The sequence below is a fragment of the Chironomus tepperi genome, unplaced genomic scaffold (assembly GCF_022539635.2).
Source record: "Chironomus tepperi strain 1889 unplaced genomic scaffold, CSIRO-AGI_Ctep_v1 contig_398, whole genome shotgun sequence".
NCBI classification, from domain to species: Eukaryota; Metazoa; Arthropoda; class Insecta; order Diptera; family Chironomidae; genus Chironomus; species Chironomus tepperi.
This window is the reverse complement of record NW_027226520.1, coordinates 261,677-279,196: the sequence shown is the minus strand read 5'-3', so window position 1 is coordinate 279,196 and position 17,520 is coordinate 261,677. Positions and strand designations below refer to the sequence as shown.

The window sequence follows — 17,520 nt, the reverse complement described above, 5'->3', positions numbered from 1 at the left end:
TCTTGAAAATTTTCATATTTAATGGATGTCAACTATAAACGATCTTCAAAAGAATTGTTTAAAATGAGTAAAAATATTGAATTCCTGGATGTTTATTTATTCGGGGACAACCGAAACATATCAACGATAAGCTCACCATAGTACTTCTTTGGACATTTGGCTAAAAAGTAAAGAATTCTGCTGAGCACACCTAATTAATTAGAAAAAAAGATAGAAAAGAGAGGAAAAGACTTGAAGATCCATTTAAATTGATGAGACATTTCTGTGGCATTTCTATTTCTATATGCAGAACTGTACTAATTTAACTCTTCTTACTTTTTTTCTAGCTTCTCATAGTTTTCTTTCAATCTAAATTCAAAAAGAAATTAAAAATTCCTCATTGCACCGCGAGGATTTTCATGATGATTTATGATGAAATGTCGCATTTACTATTAATGTATGTCACATATCCCCCAATTCATATCTGCTTGAATCTGATGGCACTAAAGACCTCGAACAAGACAATTGAATTTATTTTTAAATCCATCTTTACAGTCTCATGTCGTTCTTTTTGATTACGAATGGACTTTTCGGCTTGATTGTCGTGGAGAAAGATAGAGGAAGAAAAATACGCATCGTGTCACTTCACGTATGTATTCTGATCATCATTCCAAGCATTTTACTTTTTGTAGATAACTGGTCCATTGTCTTTCTTTTTTTCACGAACACGACGCAACAGATTATATTCATTCTCTCGCTTTGTGAATGTGTAACAAATAACAAGAAATAAAAACACAAATATCCAGAAAGATATTTTCACTTGATGAATGCTTGAGATGAAAATACATTTATTTTTCCTTTACTCAGCACATCCCAGGGCAGAAAAAAATATCCAAAAAATCAGAAAAACTATTTTTGGTCGCAAAAGCATGTCTCAAATATTTTCATTTTTTACTAAACACAACCTGACTTTTATTTATTGTCTTTACTCATTTTCATTTGTTTTTCTTCATGCAATGATTTCTATTTATTAACTGGGAAGATTATTATGGTTTTTTGGGCATGAAACCATGAACAACTAGAATGCAAAAATAAATGTCAGGCTTGCATAATAAAAACAAACTTAAAGTCATCTTGTCCTGTGATTATTTAATTTTCATGAAGCATATGAGACTCAATTTTCATCTTGTTGGAGCGTGGAATGAGATTCATTTCGCGCCACTACTAGATATTAATTCTTGTGGTTTATTCTCGTCATACATTTTTCATATGACCGTGTGTGATTGATTGTTCCATTAGTGATGTATTTTCACATTAGTGAGGTATTCTCAATATTCCAAGGATGACTTAGAAGAATCTTTCCGTTTACATAACATTCGCTTACGCCCAGTCATAAAATGAGAAAAATTAAGCAAGCAAGAAAAATGTAGAAGAGAAAAATATAAATAAAAGAAAATGAGTTATGTCTGGCTGGAACAAAATATGTCTGTAATGTGAAAATAAATTTTTTTTCTTTATGTCTCTCTAATGCCGTGTGTGTAATTTTTTTATTTTTGCTTCTAAGCCAGTTAAAAATAACAAAACTTTGACATAGATGAGGCACATGTTTTCATCTATCCACCACAAATTTATTATTATGTTCATTTTTATCCAGCAATTTTTAAAAGGTGGCATTAAGAGGTAACCGTGTTTAGCATTTGTTGCCAACATTTTATTTAAAAATTTGTCTCACGAAGTTCAATAAAAAAGTAAGTTTACAAAATAGTAAAACTGATTTTTCGTCCACAATTAGAATGTGTTTTTATTGTAAATAGCAAAAAGTCGGAAATTGAAAAAATTAATCCGCGAATGTGGAATGACCTAAGCGCTAATTATTCAGTAGACTGTTTGTTGTCCAATTGATACTATACTATGTTGAAATTATTTGTCATCTCTAACAGGCAATGAGCGTGCTCATGAGTATACTCAGTCAATAATTGAGCATGCTCAAATTTGTAACCAAATTCAAAAACATGCAGAGAAGAAGTTGATTGTTCATTTTTGAGGTGTTATTCCAGAATATGTTGGGATTCTTTGTGTCCTTAAGAAATGATTTTTCTGAATGAGATTAATATCATTTGTGATTAACTGCTACTTCCTAAAATTGCATACATACAACAATAATACCTTCCAAATAAATAAAGGCAAACAGAATTTTAAAAAAAGACAGTCTAAAAGCAGACGTCAAAGCACAGTTACCGTTCGAAAATGAGCTAAAAGAGAGAAGTCACGAAAATTTATGATGTACTAAACTCTGCTTAACGACATAAAAATTAGACACTGGGAAATGTTAGAAAGTTTTGTTCTTTCATCATAGTCTTCCGTCTTCTAGGAAAAGAAGACGTTTTTTTTATTCCCATCAGCACGTTGACGCAATTTGAAACGAAAAGAAAAAAAATGTTCATCTGCCTCCATTCAATATTTAAATCCATGATTTTGAACAAATGAAAATCACATGTGTCAGATTTACTGTCGAAAATTGCGTGTTTTGCTATTTTTATTGATCGTCCATGCTTAACAGCTCGACAGACATGAGTTAATTTATGGGAACAGATGAACTCCAGGTTTATAGCTTTTCAACTCTTTTGATCGCGTGGAAACATTTTTCTTCTGAATTTTCTTTTCTTATATCTGATATTTTTCCTTCATTTCATTTCTTTTATTTTTACGAGAGCATTTATAGGGAAGAGAAGAAGAAAAAAAAAATGAAAATCATGATCGCTTTTCCCGGGTCATTTATGAATGTTTTTCAAAATTTTGACATTACATGTATGATGAATCGTGGCAGAGAATGTTTGTAGGCTAAAGATTTAACATTAAACAATCCATAAATTAATAATTATGAGATTTATGTTGTTAAACAGTAAATCTTGTATGATTTATGAACGTCGTATTAAGGACAATAGCATCGTGACTTGATTTAATGAAAATTAGAATTTAGGCTTTTATTTTAAGCATTTTTTCTGGAGCTATATACGACATAAAGAATGAAATATTTTTAGAATCACTTTTTTATTTGCCTTCTAATTTTTCTCCTTTCTTCTTCTTCTTCTTCTTCTTGCTCCTCTTCACGGCTTCATTCCAATTCGTCTAAATCACACGAACAATTCCGAATTGTAATCTACCTAGATTTGCAATTAAAGACCTTAAAATATCGTAAACGTTTAAAAATAATTTTTTTTTTTTCATTTCTTTCTTTTCGCGACAAAAGAATTTTCGATAAGTGGCGTGAAAAATGTGCAATTTTGATGCACAATAGCTCAACATACATACATCGAGCCATTCCAATAAATTTATTAATATCCGTTAAGCATATTTTTGATGCAATTTCAATTGATACATTTAATTTTTAATGAAGGATGTAAGTGATGAAAATCATGATTATTAATCTTAAAATGAATTAGGTATAAGAGTGGTAATGATTCATTAAAATTTATTGTAAACATTTATTGATATCATAAAAAAGAATTAATAAAAACCAAAATAAACTACTTTTTTTCTCTCTCATATTAAATTTTCAACCAAGCACGTGGTCAGTCCTATGAAAAAAAATTTCTCTTATTTGATCAAACACAGCAACTCAAACAATCCTTCCACTCTCCTAAACACGTGACGTAATAATTGATCTATATCGAATCAATCGTGTTGTTCTTGATAATAAAACAAGGGAGACAATAAATTAATCAGTTCAGACTTTCCAAAAACCATCAAAGCTTATTTCAAGAAACTACCAATGTATATTGGTTTTTTCTTCAGAACTTGGTTTCTGAAAACGATTCAAAAAAACCAGATTACGAGTTCACCTTCAAAATTGAAGCATTAAACACCATTAAATCTGTCCCAGTCATTAATAAAAAAATTCTGCATTTACTAGTATCATTAATTCATTTTATTGATAAATGCAGATCGTAGAATAGAAAATGAGAAATTTTAAGAAGAATGGACATTCACCTCAAAAGTAAAATAATATCTATATTTTCCTGAGGGAGAATATTATCATCAAAGAGTTCCATACACTTTTGAATATTTAAAAATTTGACTGGTTCGAAAGTTGATTACCAATGTTGATTGTTTGTCCGTACCGGTACGTACTTATTGGCTTTCGACTTTTAAGCAAAAACTTTTTTAAACGACGTTGAAAAATTTAAAATTTGATTTTTAAAGCGTCGCTTTTTACACAATTTTTCGTTAGTTGCGAAATATTAAAGATTTTATTTTTAATAATTTATTAATTAAATGATGTTTTATCGAGTGAAATAAAAGAGATAGGTATTGTTAAGCATCCGGAACACTCAAGCATAATCAAGAACTAATCAAAAAATATAAGTTTGCACATAAAAATTTCAAGGTTTGTTTTAGCGAAAAATTTACCTCGTTTAGTAATTTTTCATGTTTTGTTTTTCTTTTTAATATTTTCAGAATTTCATTAGGATTTACTTAAAAACGTTAATTTACATAATATCAGCTTATCAACAACTCTAAGTGAGTTATATCATATATACTTAACTAACTTTTCTGCTTCCATCACTTACCTGCTTTATTTTTCTGCTTTTCATGTTTTTATTTGTTATTTTTATTTTCGGTTCTTGCTAATGCTTTGTGAAACTAATAGTAAAGTGAGAAGATGTTGAATGGATGATGAAGAGAGATTGTTTAAGATAGAAAAATAGAATTTATGTATCTAAGACACGCACAAAAATCTAATCAAAATCGATAAGAACGTTTATAAGTAGTAAAATAGAATCATAGAAACATAAAACATGAGTGACAAGCAATACAACGAACACAAACATAAAGAGGACGAAGATAACGACATTTCAATTCAGGACACTTCTTACAAATATGAGGAATTAAATTATGGTGATCTTGAACAATCATTAGACTTACCGGAATTTGAATTTTCATCTCCTATTTCCTCGATCTCGTCAAATTGTTCGTCACCTGACCGGACGGTTCAACAAGAACACTATCAAAATGACATTGAAATGGATGATTCTGATGACTTTGTATCTCTTGAAGAACTTAAATCTCAAATCTCACTGCCGAATGATGATGAGTTTTACACGCCAAATTCAGCAACTCTAGTTCGAAAAAGTATGCTTGAGACAATATATGAAGACGTTTATTTAGAAACACCGCCAGGAACTCCATCTACTAATTCCTCATCTGGACTCTCTGAACATAAAAAACGTAAACGTCGACTAGTTCGAACTGACTTAAGTAAATGTGATGAATTTAAAGAAAATGTCCAAATGAACTCATAACATTAACAAACTAATTTTTAACATTAAAGCTGCCATTTTTTCTCTCTTAGCATTATAATTTACCTTAAGAAAATCATATTTTAAGCAATGACAAAAGATATGCCTGGAATGTGTATCAAAAAAAAACATTGGCATTTAATAGATTTATATGAATAAATTTTTATTAACTTGTTAATATTATTAAAATATTGTTTATCTAAAAAAAATATAGTGTCTTTCTATAGATAATAGTATAACTAAAGCTCCTATAATACGAAGTCTCCTGCACATAAATTCTTACATCGTTCTCTTTAATGCTTAAAGAGAATGAGATTGAACTGTTTAAAAATAGATTTTTTTCTCGCGTGTTTAATTCAAATAGTATGTATGTGCGTGTAAATGAGAAAAATTTTCACATCTTTTCACGTTTTTCATTCTATTCAAAAAAATTCCTTGTCTTTTTTTATTTCGAGGTATATTGATCAAATATTTAGATATAGAATTCCCAAAAAATAATAATAAAAAATATTTTATTCATTCAGATTTAATTGCAAAGCTTTTGTCATCATGGACGGACCTTCAGGGAAATCAAATAACACGGCAGCAAATGAAAAAGTTGTTAAGAAAAACCGTGAAGAAAAATTAATGGAACAGAAAATTGAATCTGAAATTGTGAAAAAAGTTCTTAATGGCATCGATGATCCGCAACAAAAGAACCAAATTCTTTTAAAACGTTGTGTCGAAAGTGAACGTCAATTAAAAGTTTTACTCCAGCAACAGAAGCAAAATCAGAAAACCATTCAAGATTTCATACTCGATAAGGATAACTTGACTGCTGAGCTAACTCGAGTCGCTAATACGAAATCCAAATTAGAGAGCTTGTGTCGTGAGCTTCAACACCAAAATAAAACTATTAAGGTAAGTAAGACGTATATTTTCCAGCTTCTCATTCATAACTCAATACCTTTGCGGGTAATTTTTAGGACGATAGTTTATCAAAAATTCGCGAGGAAGAGGAACATCGAAAAGCAACTCAAGCTAAATTTCAAGAATCGCTATCGGAGATTCAAAAACTCATGAATGAAAATTCGGACAAGAATAAAAAATTGGAGAATGATAATCAAGAGATGAGTCAGAAATTTAAGAAAATTTTAACTCAGTATGAGGAACGTGAAAAACAAATGGATAGAATCAATAAACAAATGGAGCTTGTCACTCAACTAAACGAAGCAAAACTCGCTAAAGCAAGTGTTGAGGCATTAGCTGAACGTGAGATGTTCTTAAAGCAAGTCAATATATTAGAAGAGACTATTAATTTACAAAAGAAAAAATTAGCCGAGTCTTTAAATTCTGAGAAGAACTTAAGAGCTCAAGTAGACCTTTATACATCTAAATATAGTGAATTTGCAAAGACGTTTGATGGATATAAAACTGACATGTCACAGATGACAAAGAAAACTTTTAAAATGGAAAAGGAAATGTTGCAATGGAAGATTAAGTACGAAAAAGCCAATGCAATGTTGCTAGATTTGATTAGTGAGAAGCAAGTTAGAGACGAGCACATCACAAAAACTGCAAAGCAATTGTTCCATCTTCAAAAATTATGTAGAACATTGTCTGCAGAAAAGAAAGCATATTACAATAAGTTGGTCGAGTGTTCTATAGAAATACCGGAAGTAAAGGATATTCCAAAAGAAGAAGTTCCTCAAGAATTACCACAAGAATTGAATTTGGATAAAGGCCCAGATAAATTGGATGAAATGATTAAGAACCGTGATGAGTTAAAGAAAAATTTAGAGCAACTGCAAGGACAACTCTCAAGCGTAGTTTTATCGCCAAATCAACCAGCAGAGCCAACAAAGAAATCAAAGTCTAAGAAATCGAAGAAAAACTCGAAGCCAGTTTTAGAAGAAAAATCAAAATTATCAAATGACAATGAATTAACTCCTCAATTACCGCCTGTAGAGGATAATAAATGTGAGTTAGAACAAAATAAACCCAATTCAAAAGAGCTTATTAACGGGACTGTAAGTGAAAATAATGAAGTAACTGCCGAGGTTACTGCTCAAAATGATGCGTAATTGGTTGAGTAAACAATTACTTCCATTTTTTTTATTACAAACTGAATCAAATTTTGACCAGAATGATTTACATCTATTCTAGTCTGCTTATGTCAGTGATTCTCAAACTGTTTTTCGTGGCACAATATTGAAATTTTTCACTTTCAAGTCTTAGGAAACTATCGAAAACTCCAAATTCATCAATTACTGTTTAGTGTGTCACAAGCTAAAACGATTGAGAATTAGTGTCTGTAACAGTCAAATGTAAATTTTATCACTTAATTTTTTTAAAATAAAAATATCTGACACAAAATAATAATTTGCCTTTGAAAAATTTCTCTTTTTATTCATTCCTAAACCTTTAAAAAATCATTTCAGGAATCTACCTATCTAATCTTTTCATGCTGTAAAAAAATGTTCTTCTGTAAAAATTATTTACATTGGACATAAAGATTGATAAATGGTTATCAATATCAAAGAAATTTTTTTTTACCAAATAGTACTTTAGTGGAAGTGGATCCCACAAAAATTATTATTAACAAAAATTACAGAGCAAATTACTTAGATAAATAAAAATACACTTAAAAAAGTTTGAAGACATGATAATGTTTTTGAGATCCACTTATTTTACATTTTGTCACATTTTTGTAGACTTAAGCAAACCATTAGCCTTGGCTGAATTAATAATATTTATCATACTTAAATTTTGTGCATAATGAATTGATTTAATAATAGCACGAAATTATCAGCTGAAAATTTTAATCAATTTGCTGATTAGGTCAACAAAAATGCTCGTTAGTCGGCTCCTTTCGACACTTAATATTCTCTTACAAAAATTAATAATTTGCACAAAATCACTGAATAAACTTCCGAAATATTAGTTTGAAACATATTTTAATTCTTCTTGTGAGATTCCTTCCTGTTCTCGTTTCATGAAATTTGTTTCCTTTTTGTCTGTTCTGTGTGTATCCTATGTAATTTATATCCTTTGATTTCAAAAGATTTATTTATTGAGTAACTCGTGTATTGTGTTTATGCATATTTGCTTCTTTTCGTTATATTTTTTTCTTCTCTCATTTTTTGGAATAAATTATTACTGGATTATTTTTTTAGCATTAATTCTTTTTTTTTTAGGTATTATTAGTAGTGTTGAATTAAAGCGAATTAAAAATAGTAGAATTCTCAGCTACTACTTCCTTGTCGCTTCCTCTGCAAGTACTCGACAAAATCATCAAGTAATACTGGCCAAGCTCCATCAATACTGTAGTTGGTCAAGTCTGTATTGATTGTCCGACTAAATTCAAAGATATTATTCCACTGATCTTTATTGATAACGCGCGGTGCCTTTGGTTGTTCGAGGAATTCTGCAAAATCAGGAAATAGCGGCCATGATTTACACAATAAAAGTGACAGCATTGCTTTAGCTGTTTCAATATCCATTGAACGTTGATCTTTATCCTAAAAAAAATGTGTAGGAAAGGCAAAATAAATTAGTTCAAGATAAAATTATAAACGTTTGCAAGATATTTTTAGATAACATTGTCATATTTCTTACCCTTGCAAAATCATAAGCATATCTAAAGATCATTTTGAACGAGTGTGGGTCTTCTATGAGGTTGTAGAAGTAGTCAAGTTTTTTTTCTAACTTCGTAGCTGTATCACATAAAACCTCTGGATCTGAAAGACCCTTCAAAAACTCAGATTGAGTAAAATATCCCATATTTTTTGCATTCATCTTATAAGCTATAACAAGCATTACAATGTCTTCAGGTTCAACTTTAATATCTTGACAAAATCTCTCCATTCCTTCTGGTCCAAGTTGTGCGGGATCATCAGTTGTGTATTGCTTGAACCAAGCAATCAAACGATTTGTATTAAATTTGGATTCTTCTTGTGAATGCCTTGATCTAGCTGTTTTTTGTCTTTTTGTAGTTTCAGTTTCTTCGGATGGATTGGCCGTACGTTTTTTCGGGCGAGGCATTTTAATACTCGTTTTCTGTAGACAATTTTTATTGATTTCTGAAAATTGCAATGAAAAAAAAAATTTGATAAAATTTTCAATGTCATTGTCTCATGTGATTTTCACTCACTTCAGGTAAGTTTTCTACAATTAACAATATATCGTTCTCTTATTAAGCTCTAATACAACAGATTTACAGATTATTGATCATCTAAATATGCTCTAAACTCATTAAAAATCTTAAATTTTTTTCTTTAAATATCTCGACGTAACACTCCGATAAATCGACACCAATTATTTTTGAACGTTATTTCGGGAGTCTGTTGCACAATTGCGATTTATTCGAAAATTTGCGGTAACGGTTTTTTAGATAATAAAAATTGTCCTTTCCTTTACTACATGCTTTATGCTTATTCTAAATAGGTATTATAATCTGAAATTATAAGGCTTAATTTAATTTAAATAAATATATAAAACACCAAGTTTTTCAAGTAAAATCTCTACACATTTATTCATTATTATCTGTTTTAAATTAGTCAATTATATTTTTCTTCTTTATCTTATTTTAGGTATTTACTGTCTAACGAAATAGATTTTTTTCATCATTTTATCTGTATTTTCTATATAAATTAAATTATGAATTTTCCTCAAATTTTCTCGTATTTTTCCTTGTTGTAAATTTAAATCAAGAACATTTTTTACATCTAATTAAAAAAGAAGTCAAGAAAAAAAGTTAAGCTATTATATGAAATTTAATTACAATGAATATGATTCAAAATCATACAGTTATCATCTTAGTGCTTATTTTAAAAGAAAATACGATCGCGGTGTGAAAAATAAGTCAAAAACAGTGTTGAGATCTTTTTATCTGCAATGTAATTAGCTCCTTGCATTTATGAGTAGTTGATGCTGCTTCCTACTTGTTTTTATTTTATTATACAAATATCCGAATATTGTCCTGCATAACATGATTCTTTTGTTCTATTGCACTGTGTGGAGTAATGAAAGAAAATTTATATAGATATATAAACATTGAAGTTGGAGTTCAAACATACCATCTAAGAAACAGATCCATTATTTACAGTTGTTCTATTACATTCTACTGCTGTTTTTGTGATGGCTGAGCATTGTTTGCAGAATCTTTTGACGATTTGCAGTTATTGCAAATAAACTCCATATCAGGCTTTACTTCTTTGATTTTGAGACCAACACAAACCATGTGATACCATACTTCACAACCGCCATCGCATAAAATCCAATCTTGTACAGATTCTAAATGTAAAATTTAATAAATTAAGAGTGCAAAAAACTCAATTTATGAATCATTTCTTACCTGACGGCCGTTGACAATTAGTAACACCACACGTTTCATAGGCGTCGGATTCTTCAGGAGAATCTGTGTCAGATTCATTTTGTGATGCTGCTTTCGTATTTTCATCCTTTTCCGTTTTCTTATTATTGTTGACTTTTTGAACTTTTGGTTTGACTTTCTTCTCTTTTGGAACTTTTGTAACCTTTTTGACAGGTTTTGAAGGCTCAACTGGTACATTTGATTTTACATTATTGTTTGTAGCAATAATCGGAGAAGGTGCTTGCATTGAATTGTTTTCAGATGATAAAACTGATGAATTTGGTTGTTGTAATTTTTTCTTGCGTTTCGGCTTAACTTTTTCTTTCGGTTCCTTTTCTTTTTCAGTTTTAATAACTTTCTTTATATTTTTCTTTTTTATTAAACGTTTCTTATTCCCTGTTGCCAATTTCCCTTTTTTAGGTAACGTCCCATCAGCCTCTTCAATATCCATCACATCATCACCATCAATATCATCGTCTGATAAATCTAATGGCTCTTTCTTTATCTCTTCCTTAATCGCTTTATTGTATTTTCTTGGTGGTTTTTCTTCATTTGAGAATACTTTACGCTTCCTCATGTTATCTTCGCTATATACGCGCATTGGCATTTCCAACTGTAAACATATTGTAGAAAAAAATATTGGAAAATTGCATTCACAAAAAATACCATATTTCAAGGGCAAACTTACCGGAATATTGTACTTTTTACGAATTACTTCCAACTCATTATTGTAATTCTTTGCGGCATTCAATAATCTCCACAAATAAACTGTTTCATCCAAAGTTACTTCAAGAAGGTCTCCTTCCATCATTAATTCCTCAAGAAATTGAATCGTAGCTTTACTTAATTGAACTGTGGGTGGACTTGGTAAACTTAATACTTTTTCAGACGAGTTATCAAGCATCCTGATTGTAAATATAGAAAAAATAATATAAAATCAATTTTCATAATTTTAATTATTTAATTTACGTGTCATGATTTTCTTCGTCAGATCCATCAGATGAATGTTGAATAGAATCTGCTTCACTCTTCGGTTTTCCCTTAACTTTTTTATTTCCCTTTCGTTCTTGATTATCTTTATTATTAGGTTCTAATTTTGGTTGTTTTTGTTGAAACACAGAAAACTCTAACAAAGCTGCTTCAATATCCTTACGTTTTAAGGCTTGCCGCACACGTGCTTGCCACTGCATTGCTCTTTCTGTAACACTGTTTAAAAAAATAAATAAATATAAATATATATATAAATTTTAGTGTTTATGAAAGAGGGCGGAGCTCAAAAAGCGGAATATCAGAAAGACAAATGACGTAAATTATATTAAGCCTATCAAGTCTTGGGTATGAAATTTTGTGTATTTAATTTAAGAAATAATTAAAACTACTTACCACTGGATAATTTCACCTTCAGGAACACGGAGGGGAATTTGTTGCAATGATAGAAGCAATGTCAGTATGCTTTCCAATTTTGGCCGTTTAGTGCGCATACAAATGGGACATAAATATTTACTTCGTAGCTCCAAAGGTTCCTGCTTTGTGTCATAGTTTTTAGACATTGGGGGAACGCATGATGAGTGGAACCAATCCTTACACAATAGACAATGATACATGTAGCCCATAAATCGTCCCTTACACAAACAAAATGCATCTCGTTCGGGATTCTTTTCGGAATTAAGTCGACGAATTTCAACTATTCGACAAATTTCATTCTTCTCAGCTTTTTTGAATGTGGCAACGACCACCGCAGGTCCCAGATCTTCTAAATAACTTCCTTCACTCGTTCCATTCGAACTATTTGCTGAGATTGTCGAAGAGGATGAAGCTGTTGAGCAAGGAGATGCTGATTCACAATCGTCACTTCCTGCTCGAATTGGCGGAGATGAAAGTGATGGAGGAACAACAGCAAAAGTCAAATCGGATTCATATTTTGGGGTAAGGGCTTCGAGGAGTGTATACTTTGTATTCTTTTTTAGGAACATTTGATTTGCCTGCTCCTTCCATGAATTAGCTTCATTTACGTGCTTCTCCATAATCTGAATTGGTTCAAGTTGGAATGGCAATGATTTTGCACTGTTTATGATGAATTCAAGTGAATCAACATAAGGGCAATTTTCATCTGATTGGAGTGCCTCAATGTGTTCCAAAACTTCCTTTGCACGATCAACTGCTTCTTTTAAAATTGAGAATGATGGCAAATAGCCCTTAACTTGTTTTCCAAGCCGAAGTAAATCTTGGACATCGCGCAATTGAACAGAAATAGATGACTCGAATATTTTTTGAGCGCGATCTTCCCACAATTCCATTTCCATAATTATCTCCTTTATCTCACTTAATTGTCGTTCAATAATGTAATGTGGTGGAATTTTCATTCCTTCAGCTAAATGCTTCTTTAACGTGTTTAATTGATGCCTTTCTGTCTTCTCACGATATAAGCGAATCATTCGATACCAATTTACTTGCTCCAATCGCGCCTTTAATTGATCAAGCTGTGGTAATTCAATACATAATGTACTTCCATCCTGAATTGTTTTTTGAAGTTCTTTTGGATCATTTGTTTTAATTGTCTCGTGATTAAGCAATCGTTTGACTGTATTTACAAAATCATAACCCATTTGTTGAAGTTCTTTAACGGTCGCAAAATCATCAATTGTGCAACATAAATTGTCAAGTTCAAGGACAAACAAATCTAGTTCTTCTAATGTTATTTTATATCGTGATGCAATATCGTTTGAATTTCGTGTGCGTATTTTGTTGATGTCAAGTTGTTGTATTACTGTTATGCATTTTTCAGCCTCGATGAGAGAAGAATTAAGACGATCTAGTAATGGACTTTTTGGGAATTTTTTGACTTTTGCTTCCATTGCAAGTTCTTGAAGTTCTTCAAACGTGACTTTTGTTGATATTGTTGGATCCAAAATATTTCGTACTTTTGTTAGCCATGTCTCAAAAGATTCAGCTTTTATCTTTAATTTCTTAAGCATTAAGGGCAATTCATCAAGCGTATAGCGATACTTTAAAGTATGTTGCTCAGGTGAGCAATTACATAAATCTTTATAATGACGTAAACAAACTAATGCAGGTGTACAATTGCAACTTACTGCTGATAAAAAGCATGTCGACTTACAAACATCGCAAATACGTTCATCGTCTTGAAGCAGTTCAAAAGCTTCACGTTGTGCTTTTGTTACACCCCATTCAAGTAACGCTTTTCTCATTCTCTTTTCGGTATCAATCATTTCTACCATGTCTAGATAACAAGCTGTTGCGATGCCTAAATTCAATCGCTCCGTTTCCAGTGCCATTTTACAAATAATCTCATCATGCGAAAAGACGCAATAACGACGCATTTGAGAATAATGATCAATACACTCACGACCCATTTTAACCCAATCAGCAGGGCAAAAGTTTACAGCTTCTGCAAGATTGTAGCCTTGATTAAAGCCTGCATGATAAGAACGTGGAAATGTGATGACAAAATCTCCTGCATGTTGATCAGTTCGATAAACAGGAACACCATCAGCCATTAGGATATTTGGATTCATGATTGTAACAAGTTGGTGTAACAAATCAGGCTGTCCAGCAAACAATTCTGGTGCTTGTCGTTTCATTGTCTGCTCGAGTTTTTCAGCATCAGCGCCTGGAACGCCGTACCAAGTTTTTGGTTCTCCCCAATGCATGTAGTTTATTGAATAGCTCCAATGATCTTCGTTATGCCAACAAAACGTTGCAAAACACTGAAATTAGGAAAAATAAAAATTAAAGCAATGATTAATTTTAGGATAAATGTTTTATCATACCATTCCGCTATAAAGCCAGCTTCTATTCATTCCACTGATGTCATCATTGATATAAGCGAGAAGAGATTCCTCCAAAACTGGAAAATTTATCAAATTCCATCCACTTTCTGCATACATTTGATCTTCCGGTGACAAATCAAGTGAATCTTTTGAAGGAAATCCACTTCCATGTTCAATTGTATGTAAATCAGCTGCATATTCTACTGTTACGTCTTCTTCAACACTTGATGTGATTCGCCAAAATTCTTTTTCGACAACTTCTGTTGGAACCATGTGAACTGGCATATTAAAATATTCAGATTTGAATTGATCTGCCATTTCTCCGAATTCCTTTAATGAGTATTCACGTGATGCTTGTTCAAATCCAAAAGCTTCTGCTGGTTTGCTGACTTCTTCGCAAACACACTTTGGACAACGCCAATCACCTTTTGGTATATCGTTGAGCGGTGGAATTAAACAAAACGTATGATAACTGTCATCACATCCATCGCATAAAAGCATAGCTTCTTCAACATCTCCTCGATTACAATTAAGACAAACATATTTAGCCAATGGATCTGATTTGGGTATATGTCGATTTCCTCGGCCATTTTTAGTTGGAGAAGACAATCGTTTAGTTGTAGCTGGTAAATTTGATTGTAAACGCCGCAATTCAGCATTTTTAGACAAATTCATTTCTCCACTATCGGGTTCAATATTTTGAAATCTTTTCGAGCGACGTGCTGCAGCTTCTGGTTGTGGCTTAACTCCCTGTCGAGACAATATACAATGAGGTTTATAATCGCAATCATCAGATTCCTCTCCTGCTTCTAGGCTCTAAAAATTTCAAATAAAAAAAATAGACATGATTAACACATTACTTCTGCAGATGACAAACATACATACAAATAAATTCAAGTGCATTCTTATTATTACTGAATTATTTCAAAAATCTTGCAAAATAATCTTATAAACAACAATTTGTTTGCAATAATCAAGTGTAATCAAGAACCATTTGATATGATTTTAAGCTTTTTTCACACAAAAAAAAAAAAAAAAAATAAGGAACTTACTGCGCCATCAACGTGCTTGCCACTCATATAGATATCATACGGATATAAAATTCTTTCATAATGCCCTTTTAAGATAGTTCCAACATTTTTTCCATTCGGATACTTTAAGCGACCGGCAATTTTTGACCATTTACGTTCTTTTGTGACAATTTCGAGTCCTCCTTCTTCATGTACACATCGATGTAAAGTATATAAATCAAGTTGTTTTCTTTCTACCATTGGAATTTTCAAAGAACTTCCTTGTAATTCCCAAAACTTGGCGATTTGATCGAGAAAATTGAGTTTTATGCGAGTTTTTGCCTGTTAAAAGAGATACAAGGTTGGTTATTGTGGAAATAAAGTAAACATAACGATATCACCTCTAATTCATTGATTCTTTGAACTCTCGGCGTAAAACGTAATTTATCAACATCGAGCACAAATGGTGGTTGCCATCCCTACAGAATAAAGTGAAGAGAGAAACAAAATATAAAGGTTTAATATAATGCAAATGTGCATGAGAATTGCGAAATGTTGCTGTGGTGAAGAAAGAAAACAAATAGAAAAGAAGAAGAAAAATGAGGAATAAAAGCACACGCAATTCCGTAGTGAATCGATTGCAAGTGAGCGAGATGGAAGCAAAAAAGAGAGATTGGGTCTGTCGAGAATATGCAATGTTACATAGAAGTAATGAAAATGGTCGGAATAATAAGAAGAAAAATCAAAAGTTTTTTTTGTGTATTCTTGTGAACGTGAATGTCGACGAAACTTTAATGGCGGCAAAGTGCATAAATTTTCATGATCAATTTTTTTTTTCCATTCGTAGACCTTTCCTTTTCATCCGACTGATTATGAAATTTCAGATTGTCCATAATATGACACAAGTGTCGTCACATTTTCGAATGTAAAATTGGAAGTATTTTTAGTAATCAATTACATCCAGTTGCTCATAAAATATTATAGAGAAAAAAGTAAAATACACGGCGAATGAAAAAAGGGAAAGGGAAGAAGCGAACGAATGAAAAAAAAAATAATAATTATTTAAACTTACTGCTGGTGGTTTGATTTTGCAGAGACCATATTTCTCAGCTAGCGGTCGAATTTTCTGTATATAGCCGAGTGGATTTTTAAATTCTTCCTCCGTTGGTACGAAAACTGGTGCTTCTTCAGGCACTTCAAATTCAAATTCTTCATATTTATCCATTTGCCAATGTGGGTTAGATGGTTTTTTTGGTGAGTTAAGATCTAATGGATCTCTTCCGTGATCAATTAAATATGATCGTGTATTTCCATTATAACTGCTGATTATATGTTCCTTTTTCGGTGAAACATGACTTTTTCCATTACTTTGAGGAGACATTTTTGTTAAAATATCGGCAGACATGTTTATTATTTACAAAATATTTAATTTATTTCACTTTATAGTCTATGTTATCCAAATTGGAATTGTTTTAAATTATTTTTTGTATTATGCTGCACTTGGCAAATTTATTATTGACACAATTTTCACGAATTATACTACTTAATGAGATAATTATAATGTAAATGATAATTTTTTTTCTCAATTGGATATATCGATGACTGTACTTTTTAAAAATTTTCACTTTTTTCCTTAATAATCAATTTTTTGTACGATTTTTACCACTTTTATATCTTTTTAGCGATTAAAAACTTATTTATTATGCTGTTTAATGTTTCTTTTATAAAATATAATAATTTAATTTCACTTCGATTCTATATCTTTCATGTTGGCGAGACGTGACTGTATTTTCATTTTCCATTTTTCACTGACTTTATTTTTTGTAAATTTTTCACACTTTCCACCTTATATTTCATCTATTCTTCATATCACTGTGTTTATTTAGGGTCTTGGAGACACAATTAACTATATTTTAGAATTTCACGAACGACTTTTCCAGATTTACGACGATTTTTATTTTCCTTAACTTCTTCATACCCTTTCAAACAACTTCCCTATTAAACAATTCATTCTCGTGTATAGCCCTTGCTGCAAAATGTTTTGATCCATTGAAACTTCTATAAAATGATTTCTTAATCAGGTTGAT

The 17,520-nt window shown here is 31.2% G+C and overlaps 3 protein-coding genes across 5 annotated transcripts; 1 reads left to right on the top strand and 2 right to left on the bottom strand.

Annotated features, from left to right (window-relative positions):
- Nucleotides 1–4,200: 4,200 nt before the first annotated feature.
- On the top strand, nucleotides 4,201–7,640 carry LOC139096687 (beta-taxilin-like). Of its 2 annotated transcripts, XM_070648420.1 has the most exons (4): nucleotides 4,201–4,366; nucleotides 4,438–4,500; nucleotides 5,804–6,179; nucleotides 6,245–7,640. In XM_070648420.1, exons 3-4 carry the CDS (start codon nucleotides 5,829–5,831, stop codon nucleotides 7,340–7,342), a joined length of 1,449 nt encoding a protein of 482 aa, XP_070504521.1. In that variant the 5' UTR covers nucleotides 4,201–4,366; nucleotides 4,438–4,500; nucleotides 5,804–5,828; the 3' UTR covers nucleotides 7,343–7,640. The 2 variants fall into 2 exon arrangements, with proteins under 2 accessions (XP_070504521.1, XP_070504520.1); XM_070648419.1 differs by lacking the exons at nucleotides 4,201–4,366; nucleotides 4,438–4,500 and adding an exon at nucleotides 5,618–5,734.
- Nucleotides 7,641–7,785: 145 nt separating this feature from the next.
- Nucleotides 7,786–9,568, bottom strand: SCCRO4 (DCN1-like protein SCCRO4). Of its 2 annotated transcripts, XR_011544993.1 has the most exons (4): nucleotides 9,412–9,568; nucleotides 8,877–9,340; nucleotides 8,172–8,779; nucleotides 7,786–8,127 (listed from the first exon to the last, which is right to left on the bottom strand). XR_011544993.1 is itself a non-coding variant. In XM_070648421.1 (3 exons), the coding sequence occupies exons 2-3, from the start codon at nucleotides 9,300–9,302 to the stop codon at nucleotides 8,504–8,506; spliced, it is 702 nt and encodes a 233-aa protein (XP_070504522.1). In that variant the 5' UTR covers nucleotides 9,303–9,340; nucleotides 9,412–9,568; the 3' UTR covers nucleotides 7,786–8,503. The 2 variants fall into 2 exon arrangements, 1 of the variants encoding a protein (XP_070504522.1); XM_070648421.1 differs by having other exon boundaries at nucleotides 7,786–8,779.
- Nucleotides 9,569–9,816: 248 nt separating this feature from the next.
- On the bottom strand, nucleotides 9,817–17,443 carry Kdm5 (Lysine demethylase 5). Its single transcript, XM_070648475.1, has 10 exons — nucleotides 16,506–17,443; nucleotides 15,835–15,912; nucleotides 15,476–15,775; nucleotides 14,424–15,239; nucleotides 12,016–14,360; nucleotides 11,602–11,838; nucleotides 11,321–11,537; nucleotides 10,615–11,245; nucleotides 10,337–10,553; nucleotides 9,817–10,270 (listed from the first exon to the last, which is right to left on the bottom strand). Exons 1-9 carry the CDS (start codon nucleotides 16,836–16,838, stop codon nucleotides 10,381–10,383), a joined length of 5,130 nt encoding a protein of 1,709 aa, XP_070504576.1. The 5' UTR covers nucleotides 16,839–17,443; the 3' UTR covers nucleotides 9,817–10,270; nucleotides 10,337–10,380.
- Nucleotides 17,444–17,520: the final 77 nt, after the last annotated feature.